The 24,101-nt window shown below is 42.4% G+C and overlaps 1 protein-coding gene across 16 annotated transcripts in view; it reads left to right on the forward strand.

Moving 5' to 3' along the window:
* The window catches only part of LARS2 (leucyl-tRNA synthetase 2, mitochondrial), a 344,490-nt gene that overhangs the window by 268,196 nt on the left and 52,193 nt on the right, over positions 1–24,101 (forward strand). For 14 of the 16 annotated variants that reach the window (XR_009155147.1, XM_058183693.1, XM_058183694.1 and 11 more), the window contains one exon: positions 19,298–19,425. Coding sequence is in view for 15 of the 16 variants with exons in the window: in XM_058183686.1 (XP_058039669.1) it covers positions 19,298–19,425 (128 nt within the window). In the remaining variant the exon portion in view is untranslated. Of the gene's footprint in view, positions 1–19,297; positions 19,426–20,096; positions 20,389–24,101 lie in introns of those variants that run through there. The other 2 variants (XM_058183695.1, XM_058183690.1) reach the window with 2 other exon arrangements.

Here is a 24,101-nt window from a genome sequence, read left to right on the forward strand (position 1 = left end):
CTCCTGTTCATCTATATGAAGCCGCTGGGTGAGATCATCAGTGGCTTTGGGGTGAATTACCAACTGTACGCTGACGATATGCAGCTGTACTTTTCCACCCCCGGCCACCCCAACGAAGCTGTCGAGTTGCTGTCCCAGTGTTTGGAAGCCGTACGGGTCTGGATGGGGAGAAACAGGCTCAAGCTCAACCCCTCCAAGACGGAAAGGCTGTGGATGCCGGCATCCTGGTACAGTCAGTTGCAATTGCGGCTGACTGTTGGAGGCGAGTCATTGGCTCCGATGGAGAGGGTGCGCAACTTGTGCGTTCTCCTGGATGGTCGGTTGTCTTTTGAAGAACATCTGACGACCATTCCAGGAGAGCTTTTCATCAGGTTCACCAGTTGCGCCCCTTTCTAGACCGGGATTCCTTATGCACAGTCACTCATGCTCTGGTCACCTCTCGCCTGGACTATTGCAATGCTCTCTACATGGGGCTCCCCTTGAAGAGCACCCAGAGGCTCCAGTTAGTCCAGAATGCAGCTGCGCGGGTGATAGAGGGAGCGGTTCACAGCTCCCATATAACACCTATCCTGCGCAGACTGCACTGGCTGCCTGTTGTCTTCTGGGTGTGCTTCAAGGTATTGGTTACCACCTTTAAAGCGCTCCATGGCTTAGGACCGGGTTATTTACGGGACCGCCTACTGCCATCTTGTACCTCCCATCGACCCCTGCACTCTCACAGAGAGGGACTCCTTAGGGTGCCATCAGCCAAGCAATGTCGGCTGGCGGCCCCCAGGGGAAGGGCCTTCTCTGTGGGGGCTCCTACCCTGTGGAACGAACTTTCCCCTGGACTTCGACAGCTACCTGACCTTCGGACCTTTCGCTGCGAACTTAAGACATATCTATTCTCTCACGCAGGACTGGCTTGAATTTTAATTTTTTAGATGATTTTATGGGTTTTAAATTTTAATTAGTTTTTTAGGGTTTGAATGTATTTTAAAATTTGGGCCAAATTTAGTAAGTTTTTTAATTATTGTTTTTAGTAATAATGTATGTGTCTTGATTGTTATTTTATTTGGCTGTAAACCGCCCTGAGTCCTTCGGGAGAAGGGCGGTATACAAATTAAAACATCATCATCATCATCATCATCATCATCATCATCATTATTATTATTATTATTATTATTATTATTATCTCATAGTATCTTGTATCAATTCCATCATCACCCTATGATTCCTTGTTATATCTTCTTTAATACAGTAAAACATCAATAATATTTCTTTTTAGACTACATTTATTTTCTCTTGCTGAGATATTTTCTGCTGATATACTACACAAATCACTGCTCAATATTCCATCAAAATTTCAATATCCTAATTATCCAGAAATGCAAAAAACACCAGTATTAATAAAATTTACATAGCCCTGGAACTGTTCCTCAAAACCCTTTAAATTTATAGTCCTTAAATTTTTCCAATTTGCATCCACCAAGTTTTCCAAGTTTTTAAGTCTTATTCAATTTTTCTTCTTTCGCCTCATAGAATGTTCTGTCAGATGCTCTTAATAATCCAGATTGGCCCACCAAATTTCCCAAATGTCTTTTTAGTCCACAATATCAAGGACTTTTCTTGTTAATTGTAATCCATCTTGCCTGAAAAATCTTCAAACAGCTCACTAATACTTCTAAGCAGTCAAAATTCCAATAGATATGAAACCAAAATAAAAAGGCCTTCCAGGTGTTGTTTATCTTTCACTATTTTCTTCTCCTCTTGTTATTCTTTAGTAATATCAAACAATTTTTACTTTCCAAGGTTATTCTCACGAAGCACTAATATAATATCATCTTAGGTTTCGTTGGTTAGTCCCTGAAGGAATGTTAATCTCCTGGTGGGGAAAAAAAATAAGAGTAGATACAGTCGACAAAGCCCAGGAGTTCTATGAACTATGTTTTGGAGAAGAATTGGACAGCAGGGAGGAACCTGAATCAAAGAGCCAAGAGGAACAGCTGACAGAGGAAAGCAAAACAGACCAAGAATTGAGAGAGGCAACAAAACAGGGACCCCAAGAAAGAGAAGGAGTACAGACGAGACACCAAAAGGAGATAGGAGAAGCAAGACTGACTAATAAGTAGCAAGATAGAAGAAGAGGTGAATTTGTTTTCAGTTAACATAAACGGATTAAATTCACCCATAAAAAGAAGACAAACAATAACTAAGTTACAAAAATTAAATATGGATATCATATGCCTAAAGGAAGTCCACATACAAAAGGAAAAAAGTCATATTTTGGAAGACCCCAAGTTAGGAAAGTTATTTACATCATTAGCCGAATCCAAAAAATGGTGAATAGCAGCATACATAAAGGAATGGCTAAGGCCTAAACAATTGTTCGCAGACAAAGAGGGAAGGACATTACTGATAGAAATTTATATAAAACAAAAAAGAGTAGTCATTGCAATTATATATAAACCAAATATAAGTCAGAAAGAATATTATAGAAAATTATACAAACAATTACTAACACTAGAATTTGATAATATTTGTATACCAGGATACTTTAATGGAGTGGTAGACCCAAAAAAAAAGACTATAAAACAGGAACAAAAAAGAATCATAATAGGAAAACCCTACCAACAGTGTTTTTTGATATGATCCAAGAATTAAATTTGAAAGATACATGGAGAGAAAATAACCCACAAAAGACCCAATATACTTTCTTCTCCATTCCCCACCAATCATGGTCCAGAATAGATACGGCATGGATGGACCCGGAAACAGCAAAAGAAATATTGGAAATAGAAATTGCAACGAACATCTGGGCAGACTACAGTCCAATAAAAATTAAATGGAAAGGAGACATAAAAAAGAAAGGGAGGTGGACCATGAGCCAGAGGATGATTAAGGAAAAAAGTTATATTACATATGTAAAAAAAGAGCTTGAATTATTTTTAAAAGAAAATTGGAACGAACAAACTACCACCCAAAACCTATGGGACACACTAAAAGCATATGCGAGGGGTATATCGATTGCATATACAGCCCGAAAAAATAAAAATAAAAAAAAGCAATATATAGACTTCCAGGAAAAGCTGGGAGAATTAGAACTTAAATTACAAGAACAACCTTTAAATCAGGAAATTAAACAACAGAATTAAATTACCAAATACAAATTAAATCTAATTATGCAGGAAGAAGTGGCGCAAAAGATTAGAACAGTCAGACAAAACTATTTCGAAAATGCCAACAAACCGGGTAGATGGCTTGCTCACAAATTAAAAAAAGAAAAGGAAAAGAAATCAATACGAAATTTAGAAGATGAAGAAGGGACAGTACACTTTCAGAAAGACAAAATAAAAACCATAGTGACAAATTACTTTCAAGCCCTGTATAGACAAGAAAAAAATAGATGAAAATGATGTTAAGAAATATTTAAGAGAGAGGAGTCACCCAACTATACCAGACCTAACTAAAGAAATATTAGATGGGAAAATAATGAAAGCTGAATTGAAAAGGACAATACAAAAACAAAAAAACAACAAGACTCCAGGCCCAGAGGGAATCCCGGCTAAATTTTTTAAGGAATTCCAAGAATTATTAGATAAGTTATTATTACAAACATATAATGAAGTATTAGAGAATGCAAAGATACCAAAATTCTGGACGGAAGCTTTAATAACACTTATTCCCAAAAGTAATACCAAAAAACAGAAGATTCAGAACTATAGGCTGATCTTGCTGTTAAATGCTGATTACAGGATATTTGTGGCCATAATAATAGGATTAAAGGTATATTAAAACAAAATTATTAAACCAGACCAAAACGTTTTTTGTCCAATAGATATATCAAAAATAATATGAGAACCATCATAAATGTACTTGAATATTATGAAGCCCACCCAGATAGCTCTGATATTCTTAGACACGTAGAAAGCTTTTGACAACCTGAACTGGGACTTTATGATCAACCAATTAATAGAAATAAATTGGGGGGAAAACTTCATAGAAATGATTAGAGCAATTTATTCCATCCAGAGAGCAAAAATAATTATAAATGATGAATATACAGAAAGCTTTAATATAGAAAAAGGAGTACGACAGGGATACCCTCTGTCCCCCTTATTATTCATTCTATCCATAGAAATATTAATGTCACAAATTAGAGAAAATTCAGAAATCAAAGGATTAAATCACAGGAATACAAAGTCCAAGCATTTGCCTATGATTAATTGTTGAGGAGCCCCTACAATCTGAACAATTACTATTTGAAGATATAAATCAATTTGGCAAAGTGGCAGGGCTCAAAATAAACAAGGATAAAACTAAAATGTTGATCAAAAATCTAACAAATAAACAAATTGAGAAATTAGAGGAGATAGTGGGGATTTCGAAAGTCAAAAAAATAAATATTTAGGAATACAGATATTGGCAAAATGCACCACAATAAAAAAAGATAATTATGACACACTGCTACAAAAAATTCAAAAGGATTTAGAAACCTGGTCTAAATTGCAAATATTGATGATTGGTAGAATTTCAACAATTAAAATGAACATACTACCCAGATTGTTATATCTGTTTCAAACTATACCGATTAAATTAGAGAAAAATTTCTTTGAACAATTAAATAAAATCACATCAAAATTTGTTTGGTCAGGGAAGAAACCTCGTATCACATTCAAAATATTGCAAGATAGCAGAAGTAGAGGCGGCTTTAGTCTCCCAAATTGGGAGCTCTACTATCAGGCTGCAGCGCTAACATGGCTTAAAGAATGGATCCAGCTACAAAATAAATGAGTACTAACGGTAGAAGGCCATGATCTCCAGATTGGCTGGCACAGTTTTCTCTGGGATGGGAACAATAAATACCATACATATTTTCAAAGACCTATATTAAGGAATGCCCTTTTACAAGTTTGGGAGAAAATTAAGAAGGATCATTACACAAAAGTCCCAGTTTGGCTATCAACTATGGAAGCAATATTACACCCAAATACCACGGATTTGAGCAAAATGATAAGATATGCAGAGCTATTCAATGAAAAAGAGGAATTAAAATCAATTCAAGATTTGAAACAACAAGGATTAAACATGGAATGGTGGCCATATCTACAAATAAAAACCAGATTCAAGAAAGATCAGGAACAATATGGCATGCATAGAGAACAATTGGATATAGACAAAATTCTATTAGGATCGGGGGGACGGAAATGATCACAAAAATTGACAATTTCCACTTAAAATACAAAATGGAAGATGAAACAGTAAAAGAAACAATGATCTGTTAGGCAAAAAACTTCGGGCATAATATAGAATTAGAAAAGTGGGACAAAGTGGGATTGAAATTATAAATTATAAATTAATAATGGCAGTAGCCTATAAAGAAAATTTGTATAAAATGTTTCATAGATGGCATTTGGCACCAGTTTGAGTTTGGCCAAAATGTTCCCAAATCTACCACCAAATTGTTGGAGATATGGATACAAGCTAGGCACATTCTACTATCGGTGGTGGATGTGACCTAAGATTAAAAAAAAAATTGGCAAAAAATTAAAAATTGGCTACAGGGAATTACCCAACTAAAAATGGAATTTAAACCGGAATTCTATTTATTAGGAATAGTTAACCCAAAAATAGACAAATCTTTGCAATACCTAATACTTCATATATTAACAACAGCAAGGATCGCTGTCGCATATGGATGGGAAAAAAACGATGTTCCAGGAAAGGAAATAATAATCCAAAAAATCTTACAGTGTGCAGAAATGGACAAGATGATGCTAGAAATTAAGGAAAGGGAAGAGTCAAAATATTACAAGTGTAAATTATATGATTGGTTAGAAAAAAGAAATAAAAATAATAAATTGGAATGTTAACCTAATTAAGTTAAAATTAGGAAGTGTAAACCACTGAATTGTGTTAACCGGATAAGGACGGATTGGTAAATAGATACCAATGTAAATATAAGCATGTAGAGGATTGATTGAATAAGAACAGAGAATATATATTTATGTTGATATGGCAAGCTGTAAAATAATATATGATGTAATGTTATGTCTCGTGTGTGTTTTTTAAGGTGTTTTGTTTTTTGTTGTATTTTTCTTTACTTTGTTTTTAAAAGTTACAAGTTTTATAAAAATTATTGTAAAAAATAATAATAATATCATATTTGACTAGTAGATAGCATCCCTGCTCTAAAATCCAGCTTTCAACACACCAAAACTCAGAGGGGGGGGAATATAAAAAATAAAACACAAAATTCCTCTTTCTTTGAACAAATTCTTCCAATAATCAAGCAATATTAATCACAAATTAGATCATTTTTCCAGCTACTAACAGTTCCAGTCCAGTCTTTTTCTATTTTAAAGCTTCACAGTCTTCCTTCTCCAGTTTGTTGCACTTTTAGAATAGAATAGAATAGAATAGAATTTTTATTGGACAAGTGTGATTGGACACACAAGGAATTTGTCTTGGTGCATATGCTCTCAGTGTACATAAAAGAAAAGATACCTTCATCAACGTACAACATTTACAACACAAATGATGGTCATAGGGTACAATTTAACACTTAATGATACAACACTTAATGATAATCATAGGGTACAAATAAGCAATCGGGAACAATCAATATCAATATAAATCATAAGGATCACCAGCAAGATGGGTTTGATATTGTGGTTCCTGAGGACATGGACAGGATACTGAGGAGGCTGAACGCAACCACATGTTTATTGGACCCGTGTCCCTCCTGGTTGGTGCTGGCCACACAAGAGGTTACATGAGGTTGGCTCTGGAGAATTGTGAATGCTTCTTTGATGGAGGGTGTCTTCCCTACTGTCCTGAAAGAGGCGGTGGTGAGGCCCCTCCTCAAGAAGCCTTCCCTGGACCCAACTGTTTTAGCAAATTATCGTCCAGTCTCCAACCTTCGCTTTGTGGCAAAGGTTGTTGAGAGTGTGGTGGCGGATCAGCTCCCTCGGTACCTGGATGAAATTGTCTATCTAGACCCGTGCCAGTCCGGTTTCCGGTCTGGGTACAGCATGGAGATGGCGTTGGTCGCGCTGGTTGATGATCTCTGGAGGGCCCGGGACAGGGGTTGTTCCTCTGCCTTGGTTCTGTTAGATCTCTCAGTGGCTTTTGATACCATCGACCATGGTATCCTGCTGCAACGGCTGGAGGGGTTAGGAGTGGGGGGCACCGTTTTTCGGTGGTTCTCCTCCTTCCTCTCCGACCATTCGCAGACGGTGTTGGCAGGGGGGCATCAGCCGCGAGGCGCCTCTTATGTGGGGTGCTGCAGGGGTCGGTTCTCTCGCCCCTCTTGTTCAACATCTAAATGAAGCCGCTGGGTGAGATCATCCGTGGTTTTGGGGTGAGGTGTCATCTGTACGCTGACGATACGCAGCTGTAACCCCAAACCACCCCAGTGAAGCCGTTGAAGTATGTCCCGGTGCCTGAAGGCTGTATGGGTCTGGATGGGGAAAAACAGGCTACAGCTCAATCCAGCCAAGACCGAGTGGCTATGGATGCCAGCATCCCGGTATAATCAGCTGAGGCCATCGCTGACTGTGGGGGGCAAATCTTTGGCCCCCATGGAGAAGGTTCATAATCTAGGCATCCTTCTGGATGCATGGCTGTCGTTAGAAGAACATATGACAGCCTTCGCCACAGGAGCTTTTTATCAGGTACGCCTGATATGCCAGTTACGTCTCTTCTTGGACCGAGATTCACTATGCACAGTCACTCACTCACGCCCTCGTCACTTCCCGCCTGGATTACTGCAACGCTCTCTACATGGGCTCCCCTTGAAGAGTACCCGGAGGCTCCAGCTGGTCCAGAATGCAGCCGCGTGGGTGATTGAGGGAGTGACTCGAAGCTCCCATATAACACCTATCCTGCGCAGGCTGCACTGGCTTCTGGTTGCCTTCCGGGTGCAATTCAAGGTGTTGGTTCTCACCTTTAAAGCGCTCCATGGCTTAGGACCGGGTTACTTACGGGACCGCCTCCTGCTATCGGTGGCCTCCCATCGACCAGTGCGTTCCCACAGAGAGGGTCTCCTCAGGGTGCCATCGGCCAGACAATGTCGACTGGCGACCCCCAGGGGGAGGGCCTTCTCTGTGGAGGCAGGTTTTCTTTTCTGCAGTTCTAATTATCCTCTGAAGTCTGTGTCTTTCTTGTTGGGTTGCAGAACCAAACCAGACAGTTATAGAGGTGCAGATGACAGACTCAATAATTCCTCTGTAGAACTGGATCAAAGCTCCTTGGGCAGTTTGAGCTTTCTGAGTTGGCACAGAAAGAACGTTCTTTGTTGTCCTTTTTTGATGATGTTTTTGATGTTAGCTGTCCATTTTAGATCATGCGATATGATAGAACCTAGAAATTTGAAGGTTTCTACTGTTGATACTGTGTTGTCTAGTATTATGAGAGGTGGAAGTATAGAAGGGTTTCTCCTAAAGTCTACCACCATATCTACGGTTTTGAGTGTGTTCAGTTCAGTTTTGGTCGCACCACGAGGCTAGTCATTCGACCTCTCGTCTATATGCGGATTCGTCATTCGTCATTTTAGATCTGTAATCTTTCTCCATGTAATAAATTGCCATTCTTAATGTTTAGGAGGAATTTTTTTTAAGAATTCTTTTATTTGGGTTTAAATCTCTAGTACAGAAGTTGAAAATCATCTCACCCAGTTTCAATCCACTGTCCACAAATCGCTCCAGCACAAATTCTTCTTTTCATGGTTGTCACAGCTTTGGTCTAGCCAAAATGGCCGTCGCCTCTGCTGCTCATCAGGAAGATTTTCTTGGGATCAAAAGAGGAAATTGCTAATTCCTTGTGATCTACAAAGCATCCTCCTGTCTTCACCACCCCTCCAGGGTGGTTTTGGCCCTGTAGGATCTCCTTGCAAGTAGGTATCGGCTGGGTTTCATGGTGCTCACAGAGGTCCACTATTCCATAACCATCCCGCTGCGACACCAATCGGTCAATCCTCTCATGGTTGCATGATTTAACATTTATTGTTATTGTTAGTTGCAAAGTCATGTCCGACCCATTGCGACCCCATGGACAACGTTCCTCCAGGCCTTCCTATCCTCTACCATCCTCTGGAGTCCATTTAAGCTCATGCCTACTGCTTCAGTGACTCCATCCACCCACCTCATTCTCTGTCGTCTCCTTCTTTTGCCCTCAATCTTTCCCAGCATTAGGCCCTTCTCCAGTGAGTCCTTCCTTCTCATTAGGTGGCCAAAGTATTTGAGGTTCATCTTCAGGATCTGGCCTTCTAATGAGCAGTCAGGGTTGATCTCCTCTAGGACTGACTTGTTTGTTCGCCTTGCAGTCCAAGGGATTCACAGGAGTCTTCTCCAGCACCAGAGTTCAAAGGCCTCAATTCTTTGGTGCTCAGCCTTTCTTATGGTCCAATTTTCACAGCCGTACATTGCAACTGGGAAAGCCATAGCCTTGACTATACGCACTTTTGTTGGCAGAGTGATGCTTTTTAGTACGCTGTCTAGATTTGCCATAGCTTTCCTCCCCAGGAGCAAGCGTCTTTTAATTTCTTGGCTGCAATCCCCATCTGTGGTGATCTTGGAGCCCAAGAAAATAAAATCTGTCACTACCTCCATTTCTTCCCCATCTATCTGCCAAGAATTGAGAGGGCCAGATGCCATGATCCTAATTTTCTTAATGTTGAGTTTCAAGCCAACTTTTGCAGTCTCCTCCTTCACCCGCATCAATAGGCTTTTTAGTTCCTCTTCACTTTCTGCCATTAGAGTGATATCATCTGCATATCTGAGGTTGTTGATATTTCTCCTGGCAATCTTAATTCCCACTTTTGATTAATCCAACCCCGCCTTTTCCCAATTTTGAACCAATCAGTGGTTCCATGTCCAGTTCTCACTGTTGCTTCTTGACCCACATACAGGTTTCTCAAAAGACAAATAAGATGGTCTGGTACACCCATCTTTTTAAGAACTTGCCATAATTTGTTATGATCCACACAATCAAAGACTTTAGCATAGTCAATGAAGCAGAAGTAGGTGTTTTTCTGAAACTCCCTAGCTTTTTCCATGATCCAGTGTATGTTGGAAATTTGATCTCTAGTTCCTCTGCCTCTTCGAATCCTTCCTGTACTTTTGGTAGTTCTCGATCCACATACTGCTGTAGCCTAGCTTGTAGGATTTTAAGCATAACCTTACTAGTATGTGAAATGAGTGCAATAGTGCGGTAGTTTGAACATTCTTTGGCATTGCCTTTCTTTGGAATTGGAATGTAAACTGACCTTTTCCAATCCTGTGGCCATTGTTGAGTTTTCCAAATTTGCTGACAAATTGAGTGTAGCACTTTTACTGCATCGTCTTTTAAGATTTTTAATAGCTCAGCAGGAATATTGTCTCCTCCACTAGCTTTGTTGTTGCTCAGATTTCCTAAGGCCCATTTGACTTCACATTCTAGGATGTCTGGCTCAAGGTCAGTGACCACCCCATCATGGTTATCAGGGATGTTAAGCTCGTTCTTGTATAGTTCTTCTGTGTAATTTTGCCACCTCTTCTTAATCTCTTCTGCCTCTGTTAGGTCCCTGCCACTTTGGTCTTTTATCATGCCCATCTTTGCATGAAACGTTCCCTTCATATCTCCAATTTTCTTGAAGAAATCTCTGGTCCTCCCTATTCTATTGCTTTCTTCTATTTCTTTGCACTGTTCATTTAAGAATGTATTCTTATCTCTTCTAGCTATTCTCTGGAATTCTGCATTCAACTGGGTGTATCTTTCTTTTTCTCCCTTGCCTTTCGCTTCCCTTCTTTCCTCAGCTATTTACAAAGCTTCCTCAGACAGCCATTTTGCTTTCTTGCCTTTCTATTTCTTTGGGACGGTTTTAGTTGCTACCTCTTGTACAATGTTGCGAACCTCCGTCCATAGTTCTTCAGACACGCTGTCTATCAGATCTAATTCCTTAAATCTATTTGTCACCTCTACTGTAGAATATCTGGGATAAATCATATCAGGGATATGATTTCGTTCATACCTCAGTGGCCTAGGGGTTTTCCCTACTTTCTTCAATTTAAGCCTAAATTTTGCAATGAGAAGCTCATGATCTGAGCACAGTCAGCTCCTGATCTTGTTTTTACTGACTTTTCCATCTTTGGCTGCAGAGCACATGGTCAATCTGATTTCTGTGTTGACCGTCTGGTGATGTCCATTCGTAAAGTCGTCTCTTGGGTTGTTGGAAAAGAGAGTTTGCTATGACCATTGTATTATCTTGACAGAATTCTATCAGCCTGTGCCCTGCTTCATTTTGTATTCCAAGGCCAAATTTGCCTGTTATTCCTGTTATCTTTTGGCTTCCTTCTTTAGCATTCCAATCCCCCCTGATGATAAGGACATCATTTTTTGGTGTTAATTCTATAAGGTGCTGTAGGGCTTCATAGAACCGGTCAACTTCATCCTCCACCACTGGTTGGGGCATAGACTTGGACTACTATGATATTGAATGGTTTGCCTTGGATTCAAACTGAGATCATTCTATCATTTTGGGGATTGTATTTTCCTACTCTTTTATTGATTATGACAGCTACTCCATTTCTTCTGAGGGATTCTTGCCCGCAGTAGTATACCTGATGGTCATCTGAATTAAATTCACCCATTCCTGTCCATTTTAGTTTGCTGATTCCTAAGATGTCTATGTTCATTCTTGTCATCTCTTGTTTGACCATGTCCAGTTTACCTTGATTCATGGATCTTACATTCCAGATTCCTATGGAGGAAAAATATTTACAGCATCGGCCTTTCCTTTCACCACCAGATACATCCACAGATGAGCGTCCTTTCGGCTTTGGCCCAGTCGTTTCTTTCTTTCTGGCACTACTAGTATTAGCCCTCCGTTTTCATGGCAAAGATACTGGAGTGGGTTGCCATTTCCTTCTCATGTGGATCATGTTTTGTCAGAACTCTCTGCTATGACCTGTCCATCTTGGGTATCCCTGCATGGCATAGCTCATAGCTTCATTGAGCTACACAAGCCCCTTCCCCATGACAAGGCAGTAATCCATGAAGGGATTTAACATTACTACTATGAAAACAGCTTTTTGCAGTAAATGATAATGTTTTACAAACTGTTGCACATAATGGGACATTGGCTGTTGCTTTAAGGAGGAAAGGATTGGCTGTCTTCAAGTAATAGTTTTTTTCTGTTGAAGGACAGCTATCTAAAATATTTGCATTATCTATTCTCAACTTTGGAATGAACCTGTCACAGGGAGTTGATTTCAGTAAGACAGATGCTGAGTTGTTAACTTTATCCAGGTTACAGACCTTATTTGAGAGTACTACTTGCTTAGTATTGTTGGCAAAATATTTATTTTATACAGTTCTTTATGTACAAGAACACTCTCTGTCATTCCAGATTTATTTATTTATTTATTTATTTAATTAGATTTTTATACCGCCCTTCTCCCGAAGGACTCAGGGCAGTGAACAGCCAAATCGCGCCCCGATCCCCCTTCCTTCTCCCGTTTCCCGGATGGCCAAGACCCTCAGAGCCTGGGCCTTCGGCTTATGTTGTGCAATGCCCGGTCCGTGGTCAATAAGGCCCCCCTAATACATGATCTTATTCAGGGGGGTGCCGCGGATCTTATAGGCGTTACGGAAACCTGGTTGGGCACTGAAGGGGGGGTGCCCCTTGTGGAAATGTGCCCACCGGGTTTCCGGGCACTTCATCAGCCGAGGGCTCAGGGTAGGGGTGGGGGAGTGGCGGTTGTTATTAGGGAGAGCCTAGAGCCGAGGGAGACCACTGTACCTCAGATTGCTGGGTGTGAATCCCTCTTTGTGAGGCGGGGTCATAGGTGTCAGATGGGCTTGTTTGTCGTGTACCTGGCTCCTTGCTACGTGACAGCTGCCCTGCCCGAGCTCCTGGAGGTGTTGGCTGGGGTGGCGGTGGAGACCCCCAGACTTATTGTCATGGGGGATTTCAACTTGCCATCTTCCGGCACATCATCGACAGCAGCTCGGGAGTTCATGGCTTCCATGACGGCCTTGGACCTGACCCAAGTAGTCGATGGCCCTACTCACACTGGGGGTGGCACGCTGGACTTGATTTTTATCTCTGGTCAGTGGTTGAAAGATCTGGACTTGAGGGATGTAGTCATTGAACCTTTGTCATGGTCAGATCACTCTCTCCTTCGCCTAGACTTTCCGACCGCTACTCACCGCCGCAGGGAGACGGAACCAATTCGTTGGTTCCGTCCCAGGCGCCTGATGGACCCGGAGAGGTTCCAGACGGAGCTTGGGCCATTTCCTGAGGGTCTGGCTCACGGCATGGCTGAGGAACTAGTCGTGGCCTGGGAACAGGCCGCGGCTGGGGCTTTGGACCGTGTCGTGCCTTTGCGGCCTCTGACCCGGCGTAGATCCCAACCGGCTCCTTGGTTCTCCGAGGAGCTGAGGGGGATGAAATGCCGGAGAAGACGCCTAGAGAGTTTGTGGAGGTCCAGTCGTTCAGAGGCTGATCGGACACAAGTGAGGTCCTATACTAGGGCCTACCTTGTGGCACTGAGGGAAGCGAGACATTGCTACGTCTCGTACCTCATTGCGTCAGCAGATAACCGCCCGGCCGCCCTGTTTCGGGTGACTCGTTCCCTCCTTCACCAGGGGGAGCGAGATGACCCGTTGCAGGGACGTGCTGAGGAGTTTAACGGTTATCTATACGATAAAATCGTTCAGCTTCGGGACGGTCTGGACCAAAATTGCGGGGATCCAGAGGGGGCGTCTGAGGGCGGTCTTGGTGACATTGTGTGGGATGAGTTTGACCCTGTGGCTCCCGAGGACATGGACAGGTTGTTGGATAGGTTGAATGCCACCACGTGTTTACTGGACCCGTGCCCCTCCTGGTTGGTGCTGGCCTCTCAGGAGGTGACACGAGGCTGGCTCCAGGCGATTACGAGCACTTCTTTGTTGGAGGGAGTCTTTCCAGCCGCCTTGAAAGAGGCGGTGGTAAGGCCCCTCCTCAAGAAGCCCTCCCTGGACCTGGCTGTTTTAGGTAATTATCGTCCGGTCTCCAACCTTCGCTTCGCGGCGAAGGTTGTTGAGAGTGTGGTGGCATGTCAGTTTCCCCAGCACCTGGAGGAAACTGTCTATCTAGACCCGTTCCAGTCCGGTTTCCGGCCCGGATACAGCACTGAGACGGCTTTGGTCGCGTTGGTGGATGATCTCTGGAGGGCCAGGGATAGGGGGTGTTCCTCCGCCCTGGTCCTATTAGACCTCTCAGCGGCTTTTGATACCATCGACCATGGTATCCTGCTGCGCTGGTTGGAGGGATTGGGAGTGGGAGGCACCGTTTATCGGTGGTTCTCCTCCTATCTCTCCGACCGGTCGCAGACGGTGTTGACAGGAGGGCAGAGGTCGGCCCCGAGGTGCCTCACTTGTGGGGTCCCGCAGGGGTCGATTCTCTCGCCCCTCCTGTTCAACATCTATATGAAGCCACTGGGTGAGATCATCAGTGGTTTCGGTGTGAGGTACCAGCTTTACGCTGATGACACTCAGCTGTATTTTTCCACACCGGGCCACCCCAACGAAGCTATCGAAGTGCTGTCCCGGTGTCTGGAGGCCGTACGGGTCTGGATGGGGAGAAACAGGCTCAAGCTCAATCCCGCCAAGACAGAGTGGCTGTGGATGCCGGCATCCCGGTACAGTCAGCTGAGTCCTCGGCTGACTGTCGGGGGCGAGTCATTGGCCCCGATGGAGAGGGTGCGCAACTTGGGCGTCCTCCTGGATGAACGGCTGTCTTTGGAAGATCATTTGACGGCCCTCTCCAGGAGAGCTTTTTACCAGGTTCGCCTGGTTCGCCAGTTGCGCCCCTTTCTAGACCGGGATGCCCTTTGCACAGTTACTCACGCCCTCGTGACGTCTCGTCTGGATTACTGCAATGCTCTCTACATGGGGCTCCCCTTGAAGGGCATCCGGAGGCTTCAGTTAGTTCAGAATGCGGCTGCGCGGGTGATAGAGGGAGCCCCTCGTGGCACCCATGTGACACCTCTCCTGCGCAGACTGCACTGGCTACCTGTGGCTTTCGGGTGCGCTTCAAGTGTTGGTAACTATCTTTAAAGCGCTCCATGGCATAGGGCCGGGCTATTCTGGGACCGCCTGCTGCTACGAATACCTCTCACCGACCGTGCGCTCTCACAGAGGGACTCCTCAGGGTGCCATCGGCTAGGCAGTGCCGTCTGGCGACACCCAGGGGAAGGGCCTTCTCTGTGGGGGCTCCCACCCTCTGGAACGAACTCCCCCCAGGACTTCGTCAACTTCCGGACCTCCGAACCTTCCGCCGCGAGCTTAAAACACATCTATTCGTTTGCGCAGGACTGGACTAGGTTTTTTAAATGTAGATTTTAAATGGGTTTTATTATATATACTGTTTTTAATTATCGGGCTATATTTAATTAGTTTTTAATGGTTATTTTATTCTGTATTTATATGTATTTTATTTGCCTATGAACCACCCTGAGTCCCTAGGGAGATAGGGCGGTATACAAATTTGAATAAATAAATAAATAAATAAATAAATAAAAACAATTAATACATAAATAAGCTTAAAAACATATTAAAAACTAATTATAAACTGGCCAAATTTAAAATTAATAATAAAATAAACAATCTTAAAACCCCTCTTAAAATTCCCTCAAGCTAGCCCTGCACGGTGGAATAAGAAAGTCTTGAGCTTGCGTTTAAAAGACTGGAGGTCGGGGAGTTGACGCAGCCCCGGAGGCAGCTCGTTCCATCGGGCTGGAGCCCCCACAGAAAAGGCCCTCCCCCTGGGGGCTGCCAGTCAACATTGTTTGACTGACGGCACCCTGAGGAGGCCCTCCCAATGGGAGCGCACTGGTCGATGGGAGGCTATAGGCGGCAGTAGGCGGTCCCGAAGGTTACCCGGTCCTGTACCATGGAACGCTTTAAAGGTGATGACCAGTACCTTGAATTGCACCCGGAAGACCACCGGTAACCAGTGCAGGCTGCGCAGAAGCGGTGTTATATGGGAGCATCGTGGTGCCCCTTCTATTACCCGCGCAGCCGCATTCTGGACCAGTTGGAACCTCCTGGTGCTCTTCAAGGGGAGCCCCATATAGAGAGCATTGCAGTAGTCCAGGCGGGAAATGACAAGGGCATGAGTGACCATGAGAAGGGAATCCCGGTTGAGGAAGGGACGCAACTCGCGAATCAGGCGAACCTGATAAAAAGCTCCCTGGTGACGGCCGTCAAATGTTCTTCTAAGGACAGCCGATCGTCCAGGAGAACACCTAAGTTACGAAACCACCCCAGGGGGGCCAATGATTCGCCCCCAACATTCAGCAATGGTATAAGCTGGCTGTACCGGGATGCCGGCATCCACAGCCACTCTGTCTTGGATGGGTTGAGCTGAAGCTTGTTCTTCCCCATCCAGACCCGCACGGCTTCCAGACACTGGGACATCATGTCGTCGGCTTCATTGGGGTGGTTAGGGGTGGAAATGTACAGCTGAGTGTCATCAGCGTACAGATGGTATTCCACTCCAAAACCAAAGATAATCTCACCCAGATGTTTTTTCATTGCAGTTTCTTTCCCACAACTGGCAGTATTCACTAGAGTTGTGATTGACAGCATTGGAATGTGTTGCTCCTTCCTGTATATTCTCAACCTTGGTTTCCCACCTTCTGTTTTGCTAGCCTGGGGCTACAAGTAGTACTGTTAATGGTGCTGTTAGGGGTGGGATTTAAATTTTAGAAACCTTGTTATGCTTGGGGTGAAGTAGTAAAATTAATGCTTGAAGCCTTGCAGAAGGTTAAGGGGACAAGGAAAATTTCCTCTATTGTTCTAGTTGATTTTTTGTTCTTTAAGTGCTGTGCAAGGTTTAAGACAATCTGCAAGGCGTGGAGAAACCTGAAGTGTCATGGTGAGACTGGCTGGGAAAATACAGGGCTCTGACAAGTGTGGGAAAACACCAGTCAGATGAACTGATGACTCACTCCCCTTTGTCTTCGGCCTCGCTCCTCCCACTGCTTCTGCTTCTGTAGTAGAATCCTGACTTTTACTTTGAAGTTGATCCTCCTTTTCTTTACACTTAGTAGCCGCCCTTGTCATCCTTTGTTCTTGTGGCTGCTCTTGGGATAATAATATCAAAGAGGCCACGTCAGCATCCATGCTCATTTGCCTCTCTTGTGGGCTTTTATCTGTTGCTTCAGGATCAACTATCAGCACATTAAAAAGGAAATCTTTCGCTTTCAGCACAGTTTCAATACAATATCTCCTTTCTTGAAAAAACACTGTGAGACCAGCTGGAACCTCCCATCTAAATTGAATCTGGCGTTTCTTGAGTTCTTGTGTAAAAAATATAAACTCTTTCCTATCTTTTAACATCTTAGGGGGAATCTCTTTCAGAACCATCACCTCTTGTTCTGCTATTTGCAACTTTTTCTGATACGTGGCTTGCAGAATTTGATTTGTCATTGTTCTTGTTAAAAAATAAACCACAATGTCTTTTGGCAATTTTTTTTGTCTAGTAATCCAAGAATTAACCCTATATACTTTGTCAATTTGAAAAGCAACCTCTTGTGGGTCACATCCTAGCATTTCAGCCAAAGCTTCTGATAGGATTTTCTTAAGATCTTCATCCTTTACTTCCTGCAAGCCTCTGATTCTCAAAGACCCTTCCATCGCCCTGTACTGTAACAGCACCGCCTGATCTTCATTTTTATCCACTTTTACTTGCAGTTCTCCCATTTTATTTTTCAAATGCTGATTAGACTGATTAATTTCTTCCACTTTTTCTTCCAAAACCTCCAAGTTCTTTTCCAAGCCTTGAAAAGCCATCAAAATGTCATCTCTTATTTTTTTATTATTTTCTTTCATTTCCTCTCTGGTCAATTCATTCACCTCAGAAATATGGTTCATAACTTCTTTAAACCTTTCTTCAAACATTTTTGTCTGTTATTTAAACATATCTTCCATACCCATTTCAGATTCCCTTCTTGTTGTAGGTTTAGGTGGTTTAGAAGCCATTTCAATTTCCAAGTTAAAATTCAGTTATAAAGTCAGAATCAAAGATATAAAGTAAAAAAAGAAAAACTTTTTCTATCTTCTTCCTTTCAATATAGGAGAGCCTCCACTTTGTTACAATCCACAAATACAGTCTCCACTTGATTACACAAACAGCTTCCAACTTTCACTTCCTCTCAGACACCATTTTCAGCAATCTTAATTAAAACAATAGAAAGTTTCTTTTCTTAAAGGGTAGAAGTCAGGTTTAATACTTGCAATCCCAATGATCGATCACTTGTGTTTGTTCCGTCTGCATCCAGAGATCCAAAAAAAAAAAATCACTTGAGCAGAGGTGGATGCTTTCTTCTTTTCCTACTACTGCAGAAGCGTGCTGGATTTGGAGCTCAATGGACTCGACCCTCCGAGGTTTCACAAAGCAAAGCCTCTGGGGAGTTCTACCGTTTTTCCGCTGCTCTTTCCCTTCCCTTTCTCCCAGGAAGGGTACTTCAAGCTGGCAAGCAGCTGATTTTAGCTGTTTTCGCTGGCTTTTATGATATCTCAGCATGGGGCACCTTTACAGGCATCCAGCGAAGAAAGCGGCGCCACCGGAAGTCGGTGGATAGTAATTTTTGACTATATATTTTATAAAAATAAAAATAAGGGATGAAAATAGGAAAGTAGATTTTGGCAGAAATTGGAATTTATAAATAGTAAATATTGAGAAAATAAGCTGTATGAATTGTTGACCCAGTTAATATCTGTCCAGAAAATATGTATTTTATGTTTTGTGTGTCTAAATAAAATAAAAAAATGTTTTTTAAAAAGACAATCTGCAAGGTTAAAAACAATCATTTAATATGTTAACTATTCCAAAACTTTTTTTAAAAAAGCAAAAAAGGTTCACATTTTTGGTTCTACTCTTTTTTGAGAGCCACAAATAAGGTGTTGGGACCGACGTTTGACTTTTTATATATATAACATCTAATTTAATTCTATATCTCTGAGAAAGTAAATTTAGGAATGCATATTTTCTTATCTTCTAGGATTAAATCTAGTGGTTATGTTTATAATCCTTTTTTGTTTTAAAAACATAGAGTTATCAACCTTCTTTTCAGCTAAATGTGTGATTTTGTAATAGTAAAATGATTATGTATATATATTTACCTCCCACTCTTTATATGTAATCTTGTATTCTTTGAATGTTCAGTTTTTGGTCCATCAGTGTAAAACAAGCTATTAGCATTTTCACTCTAACATCTGTAAAACTTAAGTAAACAAACTATAAAAATATTTCCCTAAATATAAGTAATCTATTGATATTGTATTTCAGGACTATCGCATGTTCCAAACAAACTCTGTACTCATCATCACTGGGACATGGATATACTGCAGCAGCCTTGGCCCACTGTAGATCCTAAATATTTTCAACTGCCAGACATAGTAGAAATGTCAGTACTGGTGAGTAAATGTATTTTTACTTCAGGAGTAACCAACAAGATATGTGTAATATTCTTGAATACTCACCACCTCAAATTAACTGGGCAAGTATGCGGACGTATGCTTTGTTGTTCATTGGAACATTTACTGTTTTTTTGTAAATAAGATCGGGTTTTATCTATCTATCTATCTATCTATCTATCTATCTATCTATCTATCTATCTATCTATAAGTGTGTGTGTGTGTGTGTGTGTGTGTTTTCTGAGGTTTTCGCGAGTGCAAGTGGAAGCATTTGCTCCCAGAAGCACAAAGCTGAAGCCTGAAGATGATGAATGAGACTTCGTCGAAATGTCGCCAAGACACTTCCAATTTTACGCGGGAGAAAACCCGAATAACCAAAGACCTACATACATACATACATACATTCATACATACATATATATATATATGTCTTGGACCAAAAGATCCATTAGGTTTTATTTTCGGAGGATGTCTTATTTTGTGCTGCCCACCACAAATATTCATTGCCTTAAAGAACTATTTATTGTTTTCTGGCCACTGCATATTATTTTTTTAAGTTGCATTAATATGAAAATGTATTTCCCTGCAGTAACAGGTTTGTGAAAGTATCTAAATGCAAATTCAAAATATAAAACATTTTTTGAGAGTATTTATTATTTTGATGATTTTAGGAGCTGTTTGGGGATATCACGTAGAAGGTCAACAGCACAGTTATAGAGAGAAAACTGTAGTAATGAGTGAGCTTATCCTTTACATATACTTTCTTACCCAAAAGATATAGAATATATTTTTATATACACCTGTGTAATCTGTAATCTTTTGTCCCTCCAGACCAATGCATGTTTTAGTCATTCTTTCATGTCTGCTTACAAGAAATATGTCAAATGTGATGGAGCTAAGTAAGCGCTCAAACATGTAGAAACATAAACCTGCCCTTTATATACCTTCTACATAAGGAAATTCTAGTTTCAAGTACAGGTAATCCCCGGATTACGAGTGTTCCCATTTGAATGTTTGAAGATACACGATAACCCTCTGCTAGCATTTATGAACAAATCTTGAAATTATGAATATTGTAATACCAAAGGCAATTGTTCACCCTTAGGAACGACCGCAGAGGCTCTGCAATATTCACCCTGCCTATTCCCCCCACCTCCCCAGCCAGGTTTTCATAGGCAGTTTGCCTATGGAGACTCACTTATCTTGCAAAGATCTCCCTTTTGTCATGCTTTCTTTGCCTGCATTTGCAGAGAACAGAGGCCTAACATACTGTGAGATTAGTAGTAAAAGATCTTGTGTAATCTTGTGCTTTAGGCCTGTATTCTCTGCTACTTGAGGGAAACGGAGGGAAGGCTTTAGGCCTTCAGGCCTTTCCTTGGTTTGCTGTTTCTTTGCCAAAGCCTGCTGCGAGATTGCGTTCCTGTAGATTTCAGCACCCTTTTGCAAAAAGCCTGTCAGCCTTTGTTGGCACCATGGAGCTTGGGCTGAGCAAGCACATCCCTCCGAAGCTCTGTTCCTACCAGTAAAGGGCTGCCAAAGCCTACAGGGACGTAATCCTCAAGCGCTTTGCCGGTTGCGTGCAGCCTTTCGGGGCTACTTTCTTGCCCCAAATCAGCTTGACGAGTCCTCCGGTGCTAAGAAAACACCTCAAAAGGCTGAGTGGCCTTTCAGGACTGTTTTCTCAGTGCCAGAGAAGTGTTGGGTTTCCACTGGTTTGCCTCAGTTCACTTGAGCCGGTAGTGATGGCAGTGGGAGGCTCCGCCCACCCACTCAGACATCATCACGGACACTCTGTGGATGTGCAGAAGGTTCTGCACATGCACAGAAGCACCATGTGCAAGGAAAGCCCATACACTCACAGTTCTGAACTAGTAGCAAAGGTAAGTGGAATCCACTACTGCGCCAGAGGACTCGTCAAACTGATCTGGGGCAAGAAAGAAGCCCTGCAATGCTGTGTGCAGCCTTTGAGGGCTGCTTTCTCGGCACCAGAGGCCTTGTCAAGCCCTTTGCTGACAAGAAAGAAGGGACCAGGCAAAGTAACAGCCTGGAGAGGAGAGAGATCTTCATAAGATAAGTCACCCGGTATGGCAGGATGGGGGGAAGCAATTGTGAGGACTCCAGGGGAGGGATAATGAGGTACCTGTGAGTCTGGGGAGGCCTTGGTGATTTGAGGTAGGTGGCCTGTTCCCTCACTAGACCCCTCCATGGCCTTCCCCACCCTAAGATACCTCATGTGCATTCACCTGTGCATTTACTTAGCGAATGTGTGGGCGAAAACAGGGAGTAATGTTGCTCAAAGTACAAGATTCACTTGTATCTTGTACATCTGTAACTTGAATTCTCGTGTTACAGATGGAATGAGCAGGCTCCATTACATTCATAACTCGAGGACTACCTGTATGCCTGACATCACAGTATGTTGGCTGGTTCTCATGCATATTTTTATAATTATATTTTTCATACAATGAGATGCATATATTTCAGTCAAGAAATGGGGCAGAAATTAAATGGAAAAGTAACTGAGATTGTGACTGAAGTTCCTTGCTTCAAACCAGTAAAATCTTGTTTTTCCTTATCTGGCTCTTGTCTAGTTATTAGACCTAGTATTTTCATTGAAATTGGAACACAAATATATGTTAGCTTTTTAAAGGGACTTCAGGAGTTTCCCAGAGGAAATTGGAACTTCAGGAGTTTCCCAGTGCTAGGCAGTTCAGTCTGGTGCCTATGGACTACTGGCAACAGGAGATAAGTCACATGCTGGCTCTACATTGTATGCACAATTATTAGGCAAGTTATATTTTGAAGGATTAATTTTATTATTAAACAACTACAGTGCTCTTGGTCAATCCAACCAATCCAAACCAAAATGATAATGAACCACAAACTTGAATATTTAAGAAAGTAAAAAGGAGGTTTTGACTTTCTTAGGAAAATATCTGTGTGTGCAAATTACTGGGAAACTATTAGTGTGCAGAACTATTATACAACTAAATGAAAAATGAAAATTTGTCCATCTTACTTGTTTACTTTCATTTGCTAAAGTGAGAATAATAAACAAACAACTCAAAATGTACAAATAAGCATTTCTAATATTCAAAAAATATCAGTGACCAATATAGACACCCTTTTTCAGTAATAATCATAAGCCTTCCATTCATGGAGTCTGTTGATTTCTTGATCTGTTGACAATCAACTTTTTGTGTAGCAGCAATCAGAGCCTCCCAGTGTTTTTTTCTGAGTGTCAATCCTCACTGGTATCATTACTGAGACCCTCCAGAGCAGGGGTCCCCAACCTTTTTGACCTCAGGGACCACCAAATTCATAATTTTAAATCCCGCAGACCACCTGGGGGGTGGCAGGCTCAGCCGCCTTTAACCGGTGCACCATTATTATTTTTTGCACAACATAACCAAGGCAATGCAGCGAAGAAAGCAAGGCTAACAAATCTCAGTTCCCCACTTCATGCTAAGTTTCTTTTAAGAATTTATACTCATTCCCATATTAAATGCATAGGCATATTCGTACCTGGGATTTATCCACCAATCCAATACAAAGAGAAGTCCTTAAAGCCCAGTGTTTCTAAATCTTTGTTTTTAAATCACTCAGGCAAAAAAAAGCAGGTTGGAAGCAAATGGAGAGCTTGGGAAAGCAATGGTTTGGGGGGGGAATCAATGAGAAAAGGGGGGATGTCAAAAAAGGGATGGCCGATGTAAAAATTATTTTTTTTTAAATCACAATCAAGGGATTTTTTTTTTAATTTACATTTATATCCCGCCCTTCTCCGAAGACTCAGGGCGGCTTACGCTATGTTAGTAATAGTCTTCATTCTATTTGTATATTTATATACAAAGTCAACTTATTGCCCCCAACAATCTGGGTCCTCATTTTACCTACCTTATAAAGGATGGAAGGCTGAGTCAACCTTGGGCCTGGTGGGACTAGAACCTGCAGTAATTGCAGGCAGCTGCTGTTAATAACAGACTGCATTAGCAGCTTGAGCCACTCAAGGACCCTTTTGAGCAGCTAACGCTGGAAAAGTGAACTTTGGAAAGTGCCAGCTGGGTAGAGGAAGGGTCTTTTTTTCCCCAGAAAGAGCCGCAGGGAAAGAAGGGGAAAGAGCCAGGCGGAAGACAAGCCTTTGTGCAGAAAGGTCAGGCAAAGATAACCTACTACCAGGTTTCCTCCTCCTCCTCCTGGAACCGCTGCTGTTCTTCCTTTTCTTCCCGGCCATAGCCACCCAACCTCTGAAGATCCAGTATTTTCACCTTATCCAAAAGGCTGGCTGGGGCAGAAAGATGGAAGGGGTGGTGAGGGCTTTGTGGGATGGCTTGAAGTAGACAAAGGGCTCGGCTTGGCATATGAGACCCGGCGCTGGGCTCAACCTGCCGGCTGGAGGGGAGCTACTGCGGAGGACTGATGAGGGGGGCTTGGGGCCTGGAATGCTTGGGGCTCAGAGCAGTAAACCGCATCCAGGAAGCACTACAGCAGAGAGAAGCAGCCGGAGTCAACCCTGGCTTTGCTGTCCATTGCAGACGCTAGATCGACTCTTGAGGAGTCCGGTCAAACTTCCCTGTGCCTCTTCAGCGAGCGCTTCTTGAGAGACAAGAGTTTGCAGGGGGCCAATCTAGTGTCTGCAATGGACAACAAAGCCAGGGATGACTTCGGCTGCTTCTCTC

This window comes from Ahaetulla prasina, chromosome 4, assembly GCF_028640845.1.
Source record: "Ahaetulla prasina isolate Xishuangbanna chromosome 4, ASM2864084v1, whole genome shotgun sequence".
NCBI lineage: Eukaryota > Metazoa > Chordata > Lepidosauria > Squamata > Colubridae > Ahaetulla > Ahaetulla prasina.